This window comes from Solanum stenotomum, chromosome 4 (genome assembly GCF_019186545.1).
Source record: "Solanum stenotomum isolate F172 chromosome 4, ASM1918654v1, whole genome shotgun sequence".
Taxonomy (NCBI): Eukaryota; Viridiplantae; Streptophyta; class Magnoliopsida; order Solanales; family Solanaceae; genus Solanum; species Solanum stenotomum.
This window is the reverse complement of record NC_064285.1, coordinates 58,378,881-58,394,317: the sequence shown is the minus strand read 5'-3', so window position 1 is coordinate 58,394,317 and position 15,437 is coordinate 58,378,881. Positions and strand designations below refer to the sequence as shown.

Here is a 15,437-nt window from a genome sequence, read left to right as displayed (position 1 = left end):
CCTCAAAACCGTCAAAAACTATCCATTTTTTGTTAGTTTAAGTAAAATTATGAAATGTTACTATTACCCCTTAAACTAAAACATTTTCTATCTAAAATCCCTGCAATGCCAAGTGGCTTGAAAAGTCACCTTACCCTCTTTCTAGTGTTTGAGCTACAAAATTTGACATTTTAGCAAGGGTAGCAAATGAATTATTTGGGCTAAATTTGAACAGGTCAAAATAAGTAGAAACGGTGATTATTACCAGTACTCCCTCCGTTTTATCTTATTTGGCTCATTTTAACTTTGATACATTCCTTTAAAAAAAATTATTTTACCTTGTTAATAACATGGAATTCTAAATTTAACTACTAGTTTATATAGTTATTTAATACTAAGAGTGAAAAGGAAAAAAAAATATGTTGCATCTCTCATGATTTTTAAAATTGGGCCAACTAAAATGACATATTTTTTTATAGCGTCAAAAAATATGAAAGGGAAGGAGTACTCTCTATAGCCTATAGGTCAATGGTGTTCCCTCTCTCATGCAAATGGTTGAGGGGGTTGCATTTTACTTTTTTCCCTTCTAGATATAGGCATTTTTTTTTTGGGTGTGCGCTGGATAACCCACCCAACCCCCATGCAAAATTTCGCAAACCAAAAGGGGAGGTAACCCACGCTAGACAAGCCCGGCGCTATGAGCTCAACCTAGAAAGCAAACCCCTTGCTTTCGCTAGCAATGAGTTTCAAACTTGAGACCTCCAACATGAAAGTCCCAAACCCAAACCACCCCAAAGGATCTTCTAGAGGTTTTGTGCACGATTAAAAGCATATCATCGCAAAAAAAATATGTTCCATCACGTTTTGGTGTGGACGAGAAACTGTGTTCCAACTCTAAAAGAATGTCCAAAGCTCATCTAGAAAAAATATGATTTACAAGTTTGCTACAAAGAGGTAGCAGAATATGGTAATTGAAAAAGATGTGACTACGAAAATGGCCTTTCAGTTGTAAGTTATAACCTTACTGCTGTTATTCATTCACATCAACATTATCGCCTCCCTCAACAGACAACGATGCCCCTTGGGCCATACCCAAGACCTCTCCAGGTGGTGGATGATCAAACTTGCATGACGCCCCATACTTGCACATACCGGTCTTCATGTAGTATGGACAGTGTACAGCACCCTGCCAGTATCATTGCAACAAAATTTTATGAAAATATCATGGAATTAAAGGGACTTCCATTTCTAACAGACCAAGTGAAAGAAGACAAGGTTACGATACAATTGAAAGAAGTTATATGCTCGAGCAACTAAAGATGAGAACTGGGAGGGGGATTTTTAAAAAGGGCATTGCAATTTGCTAGTTTACGTATCTGTATAGTACTAAGGTATTCTGTGAGGGGTTTTCAGTGATCAGAAGATATTCAAATACATAACTAATGGCTGCAATACACAACTACTACCTGCAACCAATGCACTTGTAGGAATTGAGGAAGTCGGTATTTTTTAGTGGTAGTCATACATCTGCCATAATTGAATATAAACAGCTGTATCTACTTTACATCTACTTTACAGTATTATCGTGTTATTTGAGGGAGCAAATGAATATCTAACCAACAGAGTTTAGAGGTTGTCAAACACCACACTACGAAGAATAAAATTATCAGAATATTTTTATAATGCTACAAAATACTTCTTCCACCAGAAAAAGAGCATGTCATGTCTAAATTCTAGCAAAGATAAAGCGTACCTCCCTCCTTGGTAAACCAGCAAGGGTAAGCTTAACATTTGGCTGCTGTACATCTGACACTGCAGATGCTGAACGATCAAGAGGGTGATGAAACTTGCATTTTTCACCATACTTGCATTCCCCGGTTTTCATATAGAACTGATGTAAAACATGACAGAACAAGCAAGATGAACAAAAGAAAGATAGTGAATGACTAGATCCAATCATATTAAGAATAGCTCAAGAGTAATTCATGATTGATCTAGATAATAGCATAGCAACAAGAACGAGAATCCATTCAGCACTACAGGTAGCTCCTATACAATCGAATATGTGTGTGTATACTTAAGAATGGATGTGAGTCAACTTTACGACGGCATACTGAGAGCCCAATAACATGCACTTCTTTAAGAAGTAAACTGAATAAATTTAGAAGTCGACAAGAGGTAAGAACTACAAAGAGTGCTACATTTTTTAGACTCCAGAGGATCTGATATAGGTATTGCAAAGCAATAATATGTTCATGTTTTGGAAGGTTTGCCATATCCTTGTTAGGATTGATACGGTGTACTTTTGTTCTTTTGGCAAAGGTAGGTAATACAACAGTCAAGATAGTCAGAGGTTCAAGGAAACAGAGCAATCATTTCCACAGAAGTGCAAACACCCGATAAAAGGGCTACTAAAGATGCTCCTTGGGTCCTAGAGTGTATGCCTCGAAACCTCGAGATATACAACTCTAAAATTAAGTGGCACCTTTTGATTGGGGGACAATATGAAAGTGCCTTCAACGACTGATAAACAACAAAATCACGGTTCATAGTTCAGGACCCAAAATAATGCCACATGCATCCAGCTTGAGAGTAGTAATTCACATATCTTTCAAGTATATCTTAGAAAAAAGTAGGTACGCACATCGCATTCAGTTTGTCCAGGTCGTTGTGGATAGACAGGTGGAAGCAACCCAAGCTGCAGTATCAAAAATAAACAATACTTTCAGGAACACGTTCAAAGCGTTTCAGAGAAAACACAAACTGAGAATGGATTATACCATTGTATGAGTCAGTCTTGGATCAAAATTTTGCAAGAGAGAGGCAGCTGGATTAACCATTCCAATGTTCCAATGTGTTGCAGGAGAGGCTACAAGGGCAGGGCCAATACCAGCTGCTGGAGATTGAAAATGTAAAAAGTGAAAGAGAATCAGTAGTTGACACTAGGCATTGTATGTTGTATGCTCAGTATTTGTCTATTTGAGTAATACGATAAGCTTATAGATGAACTTTCATTTATAGGTCTTCTGCAGCAATCCTTTTATCCATTTATTTCGACAAATTTCAAGTTGCATTGTCAAAGTGTCTTCATAAATTATTTTATGAGAACATAATACATTTTCTAATCCCTAAATTCACATGAGAAAGAAGTATGCTAATTATGAGATTAAACTCAACAGATAATATGTTTCAGACACAATCACATATCAGAACAAACCTAGAAAACTCAACAAACAGAAGACCAACACAAAGATTAAGAGTGACGAGGAAAAGTTTTTAAGTGATGCTCCACCAGAGCTTATGAATATCCTTACCATTTCTTTCAGGATGGCTGTAACGGCAAGTGCCTCCATACTTGCAGCTGTTTGATATTTGTTAAAACAAAAAAGACGTGTTATAAACCAATGAACAGTCCAACTTTTTCAGTACTCAAAACTGTTGGCAGAAGAACAAAAAGTAAAACCCATCATGTTCACCACAAAAAAGACTAACCTGCCAGTTTTTAGGTAGAAAGGGCAATCAACTTCACCCTGTAAAAGATAAAAAACAGAAGAATGAACTACTTCCTGTGGGTCCGTGGAACTCACTGCTTACATCTTATTAGGCTTAACAAAAAAAGGCAGCTTCAAGTAGCTAAAGTTGTGGTTAATCTTACTTTATCAGCCGGTGAAAAAAAAATTCATGGTACTTGTGGATGAAAATCAAACATTCTTCTGCTTTCTCTTCCTATGGGTTAAAACCTCTATTTGCTAATTCTCTCAAAAAAAATCTCAATTTGCTAATTTCTCCACATAGGAAGTACATTAGGATTACACTAGGTTTGTTATTGTTGTATTCCAGAAGTACCAGATCTACAAAAAGGTAACACATCTGTAGACTAATACCAGAAGAAGACAATCAGATTCAATGAAGCTTAGCATATCTACAATGGCAGTGGGACTCATAATGCAGGTAATGAAAAGACATGAGATGCTTTAAGATCCTTAGGCCAGCAGAGTGAAAAAATGTCTTAAGAACAAGTTGCCGTTCATCACAATAAATCCTCATAGACAAATTATGGTACCAGGATCGAAATACCATGATATCCTAATTCTTTTTAAAACTAGGTTAATAATTGTCAAATAAAGTAGACCAAAACAGCAGTCTATTGACAGCTATCCTATCACAGAACAAAAGGAAGGGATAATAGAAAAAGACAAACCAAAAAAGCAAACAAAGCACAAAAGAAGCATATAATACTCTACCAAAGGTAAACGACAAAATCTATGAAATACCGGTCTAATGGGAAGGCCCTTGGAGTTGTGCAATAAAGCTGGAACAGAAAGCGGCTTGACTAGATTCACATCCTCAGTCATCTCATAATTAGCTGATCCAAGCTTCCCCACAGAGCAATTTTCTTGCGTTGGAGATGGAAATTGTATATCTCTTGGATGGTGAAATTTGCAGGTAGCACCAAATTTACACGTTCCCGTATTCATGTAGAACTGCCATGGTATGATTTGAGTAACTATGAATCAGATACACATTATGTGCATACTTGAGCAAGCTTAAGTAACAAGTAGTGCTCCAATTAGCAAAAACATTTGCATACCGTGCATTGCTGTTCAGAAGGTCTCTCAGGCAAGTCAGAAACACCAGGATTTTGTACAGAACCCTGAAACTCAAGCCAAATTAACAATTGAAATAAATGAAACTGTCTTCATAGGAAGTAAATAATAATTGAGCCTGTGAACCTACCAAATGAGCTGTGTTATCTTTGGGATGGTTAAATCTGCATCTATTACCGAACTTGCATTTTTGAGTCTTCACAAAATACTGGAAACAAGTCAACATAAAATTAGGATATTAACAGCATACATAGTCACAAACTCATCAAAAAGTTTTCTTACTGGACAATCAGGCTCTCCAGGTCTTTCAGGAAGAGATTCAGTTGTAACTGGAACCTGCATAAATGGAAGTAGAAGATAATAACTAGAAACATACGATGTGATCACAAATTTCATGATAAAGAAATGGATCTTGGGCCAACTCAACCCCAAAAGTTAGCTCATGAGAGAAGGATTGTACAAGACTATAAGGAGACCAAATAGCCCTTGTCCCACCATTATGGGACTTCAACACCCCCGTACGTCCAGGATTGGACATTTGGAGGGTGGGCAACGTAAGACCCACCAACATCGAAAAGAATGAATTGGGATGCGTCTGACTCTGTTATCATGATAAAGAAATGGATGTTGAACCTAACTCAACCCCAAAAACTAGTTCATGATGGGGGGATTGACCAAGACCATATAAGGAGACCAAATAGACTTTGTCCCACCGATGTGGGACTCCAATATGTGAGAAATAGAGAAAAATATTATTGAGTTGTGTATTCTACATTATTTCATTGAGCTCTTACAGACACTACATTACAATCATATCCCAAGTAGGACAATATATCGAACTCTATTCTTATTCCTATTCTAACTCTCCTCAAGCTGGTGCATACAAGTTATATGTATTGAGCTTGTTACGGATGTTGAGTAATCAAGGACCAGTGATGAGCTTGTCCAAGATGTTAACTAATACGAGGACTAGTGATCAAGGGACTTGGTAAAAATATTTGCAAGCTAATCGCTCGACTTCACAAATTTTGTAACAATATCTCCTGAGAGCATTTTTTTTTCCCCGAACAAAGTGTAGAGTTAATCTCAATGTGCTTAATCCTCTCAAGAAATACCAGATTTGACGTGATATGAAGGGTCACTAGGTTACCACAGACAAGTTCCATTCAACTAATTTCTCCAAATTTTAGTTCTCGAAGCAACCGTTTAATCAAAACTAGCTCACAAGTTGCTACAACATTGCTCAATATGTTGCTTCTGCACTAGATCAAGCAACTACACTATGTTTCTTACTCTTTCGGGACACCAAATTAACTCCTACAGAAACACAATATCTAAATGTAGAATGTCTATCAGACAGTGATCCTACTAATTAGCATTTGAATATCTAACAATCTGCTTATGGCCTCGATCCTCAAAGAATAGTCCTTTACCTGGAGCCGACTTTATGTATTGCAAAATGCAAACTGCATCCCAATGGCTATCACGGGGAGAATCCAGAAACTAACTTACAACACTCACAAGAAAAGAAATGTCGGATCTAGTCACTATGACATAATTCAACTTACCAACCAACCATTTGTGTGTTCTAGGGTGTGCAGTAGATAAATTACTCAATTTATACTTGGTATGCCCTTAAGTAGTAGACACAAGGATGTGGAAAAATGGGACAATATTGTGGAGAAAACTGAGAAGAGGTTAGTTTAGTGGAAAGCTCAATGTTTATCATTAGGGGGGAAGGGTCACTCTAATAAACTTGGTTCTAGATTCTTTACCTACCTATGAGATATCTTTGTTCCCTATATATGTCAGTGTGGTGAAGCTGCTAAATAGGCTAAGAAGGGATTTTCTGTGGAAAGGCAACAAGAAAGGGGAGGATACAATCTAGTGAAGTGGGAAGTGGCACAATTGAGAGAACTTTTAGGGTGGGCTTGGTATCAGAAATCTGAGGATTCAAACCAATAGCCTTCTGATAAAGTGGTTATGTAGATTCAGTGAAGAAGAATCAACCATGTGGAAGGAGGTCATCACTCACAAGGCTTGGTCAGATTAGCTTATGGTGCTCCAATGAGGTTAATGGTACTTATGGAGTGGGGCAGGGGCGGACCCACCCTTAACTATCATCGGAAAATTACATTGTATTCAAATTTTGGTTTAATAAATAAATAAATATAAATATAAATATATATATATATATATATAGCATTGACACCTCTTAACACAAGTTAAAGGTTTAGTTTAGTGGTTAAGGCGTTGCGAAAAATCCTTGAGGTCATCTGTTCTAGTCCCACAAGCCCCCATAATTATATTTTTTTTACTACAACCATTGACACCCCTTAATGACAATCATGTGTCCGCTACTGAGTGGGGGTGTGGATATCAACCAGATCTCTATGGCCAAAACTGCAGGACAACTCCAGAATTAGGGTAGGCAAGGCAACAGAACAATGTTTCGGAAAAACTACTGGATTGGGCAAGCAACATTACAGGAAGTCTTCCCTAATCTAATGGCTTTGAGTAGCAACTCTGAAGTCACTATAAATGTGTTGGTCCCCTCAAGGGTGGAACTTTAATTTCAGAAGACACCTGGATGATTGGAAGTCAGAAGGGTGGCTAGTCTGCTAAATGTGGTGGAGGCTTTTCCTGGCACAGTTTCTAAACTTGACTCTCTGAGATGGAGGCACAAAGGGGATGGTCTCCTCTCTATGAATAGGACACACAAGGAGGACAGTATGGTGCAAGAAGAGGTATCAAGGGTCTAGAAGAATGTATAACATGCTTCACATGGCTAGGGTTAGGAAGGCCGGCCTTACTCATGGAAGTCCTACAGAAAAGGGAATGACACTTATGACCGGATGTTTTTCTATTCCTGCACTGCAATTCCACAAGCCAGCACTAGAATATGACCTTTAGACTCAGGAAGACTGAGTGAATAATGCATGGACACACAGTTGATTTGATGAGTTGCTTGATCAGGAGGGAGGGAGTAAGACCCAAAAAAATGGAGGATATTACCCCCATGCATCTGGTGGACAGACAGTATGGAAAGAGAGGAATATGTCATGAAGACAAAATTAAGTTCTTTGATGATGTGAAATGGAACTGTTTAGGGTCTTTATTTTTTTGGTGTAACGAAAACTGTATAGAGGAAATAGATGATCTGGTAGACTTCTGAGGTGCTTTGTAACTCTAGAGTCTGACTTAACTTTCTTGTAACAAACTTTATGGAGGTGGCCAGCATTAAGCATTCCTTAATGTTGAGGAATACAACAGTACTAATTGTCAAAAAGAAGGCTTATTAACAGTGTTTTGGGAAGCGAGAAGCGGAAAAAAGCGACAAGGGCTCGCTTCACAAAAGCGAGAAGCGAGAAGCGAAGCGCGTGCTTTTTTTGAATAAAGCGATATTTAGTATAAAAAAATATATATATTAAATAACTGAATAGAGGTAATATATTCTTAGATTAAAAGTAAATAGATAGTCAATAATACTCATAAGTCATAACATATAAAAATCAAAAACATAATTAAATCACAAAGAATCAAACTCCTATTCTTCAACAAGAGCAGCAAAAGAATTGAAAAAAACAGAGCAGTAATATCAATTGAAAAAAAAAAAACAGGTCAGTAATAGAGATTGAAAACAGAGCAGCAAACAGAATTGGAAAAAAAAAATGCAGCAATAAAAATATAGAAAAACACCCAGCAGCAACCAAAAATAAAAAAAAACAGTAGCAGCTTCGCAAAGAAGAAGAGAAGAAGAAGAAGAAGAGAACTTACAGGCTACAGCAGTTGCAAAGAAGAAGAGAAAAAGTCGCAGCTTCTTAGTCGCGTAAGTATCTTTCAGAAATTAAAAAAAAAAAAAACCTTACATTTTAAAAGAAAAAACCCTAATTGGCGCTTTTTCATAAAAAGCGCGCTTTATCGCGCTTTCGCTTTTCTTGCGCTTCTCGCTTCCACAGTAGAAGCGAGCGCCTTTTCAATGTCGCCTCGCTTCAGGAACTAAAAGCGCAGGAGCCTCGCCTCGCCTCGCCTTGCGCTTTTCTGTGCTTTTTACAACACTGCTTATTAAACTATAATTCAAGAAAGAGGTCAGACGGTTTGATCTTCTTCGTTTTTTCTCAACAAATTATTAGAGTATAGTTAGGGAGGATGTTTGAAGGGCAGTAGTTTGGTTATACCAAAACAGCATTTCCATTGAGAGCTTTAATACAAATCCCATTGCTCCTATTCCTAAGAAGGAAGGAGTTGTGGAGGCGAAAGATTTAAGGCCATTTAGATAACTGTATAGTCCTTTGTGATGGATGAGCTGATGCGGTCTATTCAAGAGGAAGTTCCATGGTGTATGTTTTTTTGCGGACGACATAGTACTGATTGTTGAGACACAGAACAAGTTAAGGATAGGTTGGGGGTTTAGAGACAAACTCCAGAGTCCAATGGGTTCAACTTGAGCAGGACCAAGACGGAATATTTGGAGTGCAAATTCAGTATTGCAATGGATGAAGCAGACGTGGAAGCGAGGCTTGCTACACTGACTATTCCCAAGAGAGAGAATTTTAAATATCTTGGATCCATCATCCAGGGTAGTAGGGGCATCGATCATAATGTCACACATCATATTGGGGCGGCATGGACGAAATGGAAGCTTGCCTCTAGAGTCTTATGTGATAAGAAGGTACCACTTAAACTTAAAGGTAAGTTCTACAAAGCAGTGGTTCGACCGTCCTTGATGTATGGGGTAGAGTGTTGGTCAGTCAAGAAATCTCATGTTCACGAGATGCATGTTGCAGAGATGAGGATGTTGAGATAGATGTGTGGACATAATAGGAGTGACACAATTAGGAATGAGGTTATTCAGGAGAAGGTGGGAGTGGCCTCTGTGGCAAACAAGATGAAGGAAGCGAGACTGAGATGGTTCGGGCATGTGCAAAGGAGGTGCATCAATGCCACAGTGAGCTGCGAGAGGTTGGTTGTAAGGGGTACGCAGAGGGGAATGGGTTGGCCAAAAAAGTATTGGGAGAGGTGATTAGACAGGTCATGGTGCAGCTTCATATTACCGAGGACGTGACTTTAGATAGAAAGGAGTGGAGGTTGCATATTAGGGTAGAAGGGTAGTAGGGGTAAAGTGTTGTCTTGTCTTGCGAAGGTTTAGTGTCTGGTGTAGGACTAGGCGTACCCTTGTAATTCTTGCCATATGTTGTTTATTGTATTTCAATTATCACAATATTTTGTTGTTGTTATTGTCTCTCTTATGTTAGCTGTATACTGCTTTTCATACTATATGTTATGCTTGCTCCACTGTTTTTTTCTTCTTTTATTTGGGATTGATACACTAGCGCCGAGGGTCTTTCGGAAACAGCCTCTCTACCTCAATAAGGTAGTGGTAAGGTCTGCGTACACTCTACCCTCCCCAGACCCCACTTTGTGGGACATCACTGGGTTGTTGTTTTTTTTTGGGTTGGTTGGTTGTTGTAGTTAATTGGATAGTATTTACAAATAATTGCAAAGCCAATTTATTGATGAATCAAGTGGTTGTATTAAAAAGCATCAAGAAGCTGCAAGAAGTAACAAAGAGAAACAGGTGATAATTCCAGAACAACAAAAAACAGATGGGGTCTGTGAGTTAAAACCTAAAGCAAAAACACAAGGTTGTAAAGCCACAGAGAGGGAGCTAATGAAATCTAGAAGGGAAATTACATCATTACAGGGGAAAGGTTGCTCCAACAGTCCAACTAAAAAGAATCATCAAACTTTTAGATTTCAAGAAGCAGTTAGGAGTTTGAAGTCCCATCTAAACACCTGCTCTTTCTTTCCATCCATATACACCAAAATGCTAGTGAAGCTGGTACCAGATAATCAGAACGCCTTAGTAAAAGGCAGGCAAATTATTAATGCTGCTATGGTTGCTAATAAATGTCTGGAATATCTAAACAAGAGGAAGATGAAGGTGTGGCTTGCAAGCTAAATTAGGAAAAGGCATTTGACCATGTTATTTGGTCATATTTGCTGTATCTCATTAAGCAAATGAGTTTTGATGATGGATTCAGTGGATAAAATATTGTATTTCCACAGTTCTTCTCAGTTTTGATTAATGGATGTCCTCAGGATACTTCAAATCTCACGAGGGATTAAGGCAAGGGATCCCTTGTCGCCTTATCTGTTGTTGTTGATTATGAAATTCCAAGCAGAATGCTTCAAAAAGCAGGAAAAATGGGATGGATTAGAGGGCTGAATGTAGAAGAAGTGAGGAAGAAGAACTAACAGGCTTACACATCTTCACACTTATGCAGATGATACTCCGATTCTGTATGAAGCAGAGAAAGATCAACTTTTACATCACAGAGGAGTTTTATTAGCTTGTGAAGTGGTATCTGGATTAAAAGTGAACCTGGCTAAGAGTACAGTGTTCAGCATTAATGCAGAACATTGCAGTGATGATCTGGCAGGCATTATGAGTTGTGAGGTGGAGCAGCTTCCTACTACTTATTTAGCCCAGCCATTAGGAGCTAAAAGAATGATAAGAAGATGTGGTTCCATGGGTGACAGAAGTTTTGGATAGGTGCAGCAGTAAATTGGTTCCATGGGAAAAACATTACTTGTCATTTGGGGGAAGACTTATACTGGTTAACAATGTGTTAGATGGTACACCACTTATTTGATGTCTCTAATAAGAAATAAGAATGCAGCAACAATGAAGAAAATTGAATGGTATGAGAAATAAGTTCCTTTGGGATGGTAATGCTGACAGTAGGAAGTTGCATTTAGTTAAATGACAAGAGGTGATGAAAGGAAAAAAGGTAGGGGGTCTAGGAGTAAGGAATTTAAGGTTGCATAGCAAAAGCCTACTATTTAAATGGTTGTGGAGTTAAAAGGATGGAAGCAACAAGTCATAAGAGCACCTCATAGATGTCAAATGCGGTAGGAAAGATTATTGGACTCTCTGTGCAGTCCAATCCTCTTCTAAGGGAGGAGTTTGGAGCACTATTAGTAGCCTATGGAGAGAATATAGTCAGTTTGTAAAGCTGAAGCTGGGAAATGGTAATAATAGCCAATTCGGTCTAATGTATGGCTAGAAAATTGGAAGGCTCAAATAAAAAACAATTAGGTATATGTAGATGTTCCACTGATAAGTATGGGAAGATAGCAGGTGTTTACTCAAGTACTGGTTGGATTGATCATTAGGAGGGGCCTCAATGACGGGGAAGTAGATGAATTTTCTCACTGTACAATGTCAGTCTGGAGGGAAATAGGAGCTTTATAATCATAACACTTTACCTTATAAAAGTCTTGATAACATTTCTATGTGGTCAAAAGTCTTGATAACTTTATTAATAACACTTAACCATAGAAAAAATACATCAGTTTTCATAAAAGCTATTGCTTAATTGACATGAAAACTTATGCCAACATTTCTACATGTTAAGACAATTCCACAGAAACTTCACATCCGAAAGAATAAGAACAAACAAGCATCCTAACCCTCACATTCAAGCAATAGTTCATCTGATAAGTAGAACTCATGTTGTAATGCTTGAAGCCTTGAACAGACAGAAAAATAAGGTAGAGACCATCAAGGCAAATACACAAGAAGAATGTCTACCAATTAAAATTATCTCAACCCAACGTTAGCATACCAGCAATACTTTTTCCTCATTACTTGAAGATCTCCCATAGAAGGAAAGAGGTTTCTTAGATTGCTTGTAAATGGGAAGAGAAACACAAATAACTTAGTTGAAAAATGGATATCTAGAAAACTAAAATAAAATAAAGAGTAATCAGGCAAACGTAACAATTGAAATTTGAAAGTATCAAAACAGCAAAAGCTCTATGTTGAAAGGGAACAAATAGTATCCTAAGGAGTTCCAAACCCTTTCAAATTCAACCCGCATTCTACAGAAATGAGATCCTATGAATACCATTGATTCATAAAGTAAGCAACTAAAATAAAAACTATAAGTAAATTACTATAATTTATATTATTATTATTGTTGTGTTGGTGTTATTATTATCATTATATTATGCAAAATAGTGTTGAATAGCTAAAATAGAGAAAGGAAAAAGAAAGAGAAAAAGAGCAGGGAGGAGAGTAAGTATAAAGAAACTATTCCAGCTCCAGCTACAACTATTTAAGAAGAAGCCTTATGCGGTAAGAGCTATTAGGACTAAATATAGATATACATGGGAAAGCATAATAATACATAGTGAGATAAGAATGACTTATTTGATAATCTATTGTGTTTTATTCTATTAAGAATAAATAGCAATAAATGATCACCTCTTTCCAATTCGGGATTCCTCCCTCCGGAACCCAAATAGGATGGTCAAACTTGCAGCTATCTCCAAATTTACAGGTTCGTGTTTGCATATAATGGGCACAGTCCTTCTCTCCAGGCCTCTGGGGATATATAGATAAATTGCTTGCACTCTCGAATCTAGGGCGCTTGGCTAAAGGATTGGCTGAAAACCAAGCTTCAGCTTGCCCAATTGTATTATGTGCACCCAAAAGTGCCTGATGATACAGTGCTATGGTACATAATATATACATAAACACAAAAACACCGAATATAGCTGTTATTATACATACAAGTACAAAAATTTATATTTACGTAAGATAGTATTAAAAATATGTGCGGCAACAAGAAAAAAAATACCTAGTGCAACTTACGATAATGTTTTTATGCACTAATTATGCATGCGAAAAGAGATATCTCGACATGAAAAAAGAAGTAGAAACTATAGGTGTTTGCAAAAGCTTATATACCAGATTCATCCAGAACTTTGGCATTACATCAAATATGTCTAACATATAAAGAGCACCATAACATTTTTGGACTTCTACCAAAATTATATATCTTAAAGCTATATCAGAGGAGCAACTCAAAGGCACTGTACTGGAGGCAGGGGGCAGAACTGGGGGGGCGGGAGGGGGTTCATCCGAAGTCCGAACCCCTTTCACCGGAAAATTACACTTTATATATAAGGACAGGTTCCAAATTTACGTATATATATCCTTTAATGAACCCCCTCAACACAGTTGAGAAGCTTGGCTCGATGGTTAAGGGGGTTCATTTCTTGTTTGAGATTGCTGGTTTGAACCACAGTAACACCTGTTTTTTCCCCTTTTTGAGCTTCAGGCTATTAAGCCCATTATTCCCTCATATTCCATTGGTAAAAGTAAGGCCCAAGTATACATAATTGCTTAGTTTTACATTGTGCACCAATCTATATTTATGTTAATATCATAATTTTTGGATTATTTTTATAATTAATGTAGCATACTTAAACAAAATACTATCACTTTTATTCGTATATTCTCTAACTTTTCCCAAAAGTTAAAAATTACATTTAGATTCTTCATATTTTGTTTCTCTTTCTCTCTTATTCGTAATTCATAAATTATATTTGTCTTTTTATTGTTTAAGAATCTTGGCGATTTTCAAAGATCACATGTAATTAAAGGGGCACTAATTCAAAACAAAAATAAAAATAAAAAGCTCAAAGTAGAATATTATAAAACGAAACCACAAAAAACAAAATAATAATTAAGAATGGTCCGATGGAGCATGGCCAAAGTAGAAAGAAATGTAAAATACGAGAGACAAGACGAGCTAAATTGTAGCAAGTTAAGATTAATCTCTTCAATTACGCCCTATTTATCTTTGCAAAATTCCCGTATTCAAGTGTTATTTATTCATATTTTGAATCCCCTAGCTGAAATTGAAATTCCTGCCTCGTTCCAAGCTCACAGCCAACGTAAGTCAATTGAAAGATCGTTTTAAGTTAATTGCTTAGTGGAACTCGTTCCAAGCTCACAGCCAACGTAAACAACAAACCTATGATTTTCCTACTATCACAATAAATAATGATACCCCTACCTCAAAATCGACTCCTCCTAAAATGAAAATTAAGCCTTCCAACAGGGGACACAGAGAATTTTCAAAGTCGAAACCCTAAGGCTAATGCTAGTCAGTTCATCAACAAGTACAAGCACAATAAACTAAATTAATAGAAGTAAACAGAGAGGGGAAGAATGTCTCTTACCGTCAGAGGATGCGCGCTTCAAGCTAGAAAAATAAGAGTCAGCAACAGTAGCAGGTTGAGTAACATCAACACCAGGAGGTCCATAACTAGGAAAACCTGGAATCCTACTCGCAGTAGGAGTGTAAGTATCAGTCTGATAACTGGAATAGCCCGTAGAACCAAAATAAGTTGAAGAACTCAGCAATGTCTTCTCCGTAGAGAGATAATCTTCCATGGATCTCGTATTGCCGGCTACTATTCCGGCGGTGCCACTAGGGTTATAGCCGTAAAGCTGATTTGCCATCTCTCAGTACAGATTCCACTGGACTCAGCCGACTGCAAATTTGCACACGAAGAAGGGAAAGTTTTTCATTGTTTGGTTTGTTTCTAAGAAAATTTAACTCAGATAAGGCCCTAAACTTTTTTAAACTGTTCATTCAAACCCTTGGTTAAAAAGCTTCTAATAAGGTGGTCATTTAAGTAGCATAGATTACATAATAATAATAATAATAATAATAATAATAATAATAATAATATTAATAATAATAACAACAATCTAAAATAAATGGCAAAGTGATTTCTATACTCAAAATCTAAAATAAATGGTAACTGATATATATACTCAAATATGTGAAATGAATTTTAATTAGATAAATAAATTAAAATGACATTTGTTGATATGCTACTGCATATTTAGTAAGATCATTATAAATTATTAATGCATGCATTTCATTATTGTGGAAATTTTCTCTCTAGCATACCTAAAATTTGGAACAAAAAAATAAAGAGGAGTAGGATTTGAAGCAATGACTGCTAGAAGTATAAAATCAGGGA

At 37.1% G+C, this 15,437-nt stretch overlaps 1 protein-coding gene across 2 annotated transcripts; it reads right to left on the bottom strand.

Moving 5' to 3' along the window:
* Window positions 1-818: 818 nt before the first annotated feature.
* LOC125861961 (zinc finger CCCH domain-containing protein 37-like) lies at window positions 819-15,005 on the bottom strand. 2 transcript variants are annotated; one of them, XM_049541893.1, is made up of 12 exons: window positions 14,625-15,005; window positions 12,859-13,106; window positions 4,869-4,922; window positions 4,717-4,794; window positions 4,571-4,639; window positions 4,254-4,463; window positions 3,472-3,509; window positions 3,294-3,340; window positions 2,760-2,875; window positions 2,624-2,677; window positions 1,733-1,870; window positions 819-1,165 (listed from the first exon to the last, which is right to left on the bottom strand). In XM_049541893.1, exons 1-12 carry the CDS (start codon window positions 14,905-14,907, stop codon window positions 1,010-1,012), a joined length of 1,491 nt encoding a protein of 496 aa, XP_049397850.1. In that variant the 5' UTR covers window positions 14,908-15,005; the 3' UTR covers window positions 819-1,009. The 2 variants fall into 2 exon arrangements, with proteins under 2 accessions (XP_049397850.1, XP_049397851.1); XM_049541894.1 differs by having other exon boundaries at window positions 4,571-4,633.
* Between the last annotated feature and the right edge of the window lie 432 nt (window positions 15,006-15,437).

What these genes read in the sequence shown, in the direction of transcription:
- LOC125861961 (XM_049541893.1), bottom strand. Translation starts at nt 14,907, where the DNA reads ATGGCAAATCAGCTTTACGGCTATAACCCTAGTGGCACCGCCGGAATA. An exon ending in CTGGAGAGCCTGATTGTCCA is followed by an intron (nt 4,795 to 4,868) that starts GTAAGAAAACTT and finishes ACTTGTTTCCAG; the next exon opens with TATTTTGTGAAGACTCAAAA. An exon ending in CAAGACTGACTCATACAATG is followed by an intron (nt 2,678 to 2,759) that starts GTATAATCCATT and finishes TTGATACTGCAG; the next exon opens with CTTGGGTTGCTTCCACCTGT.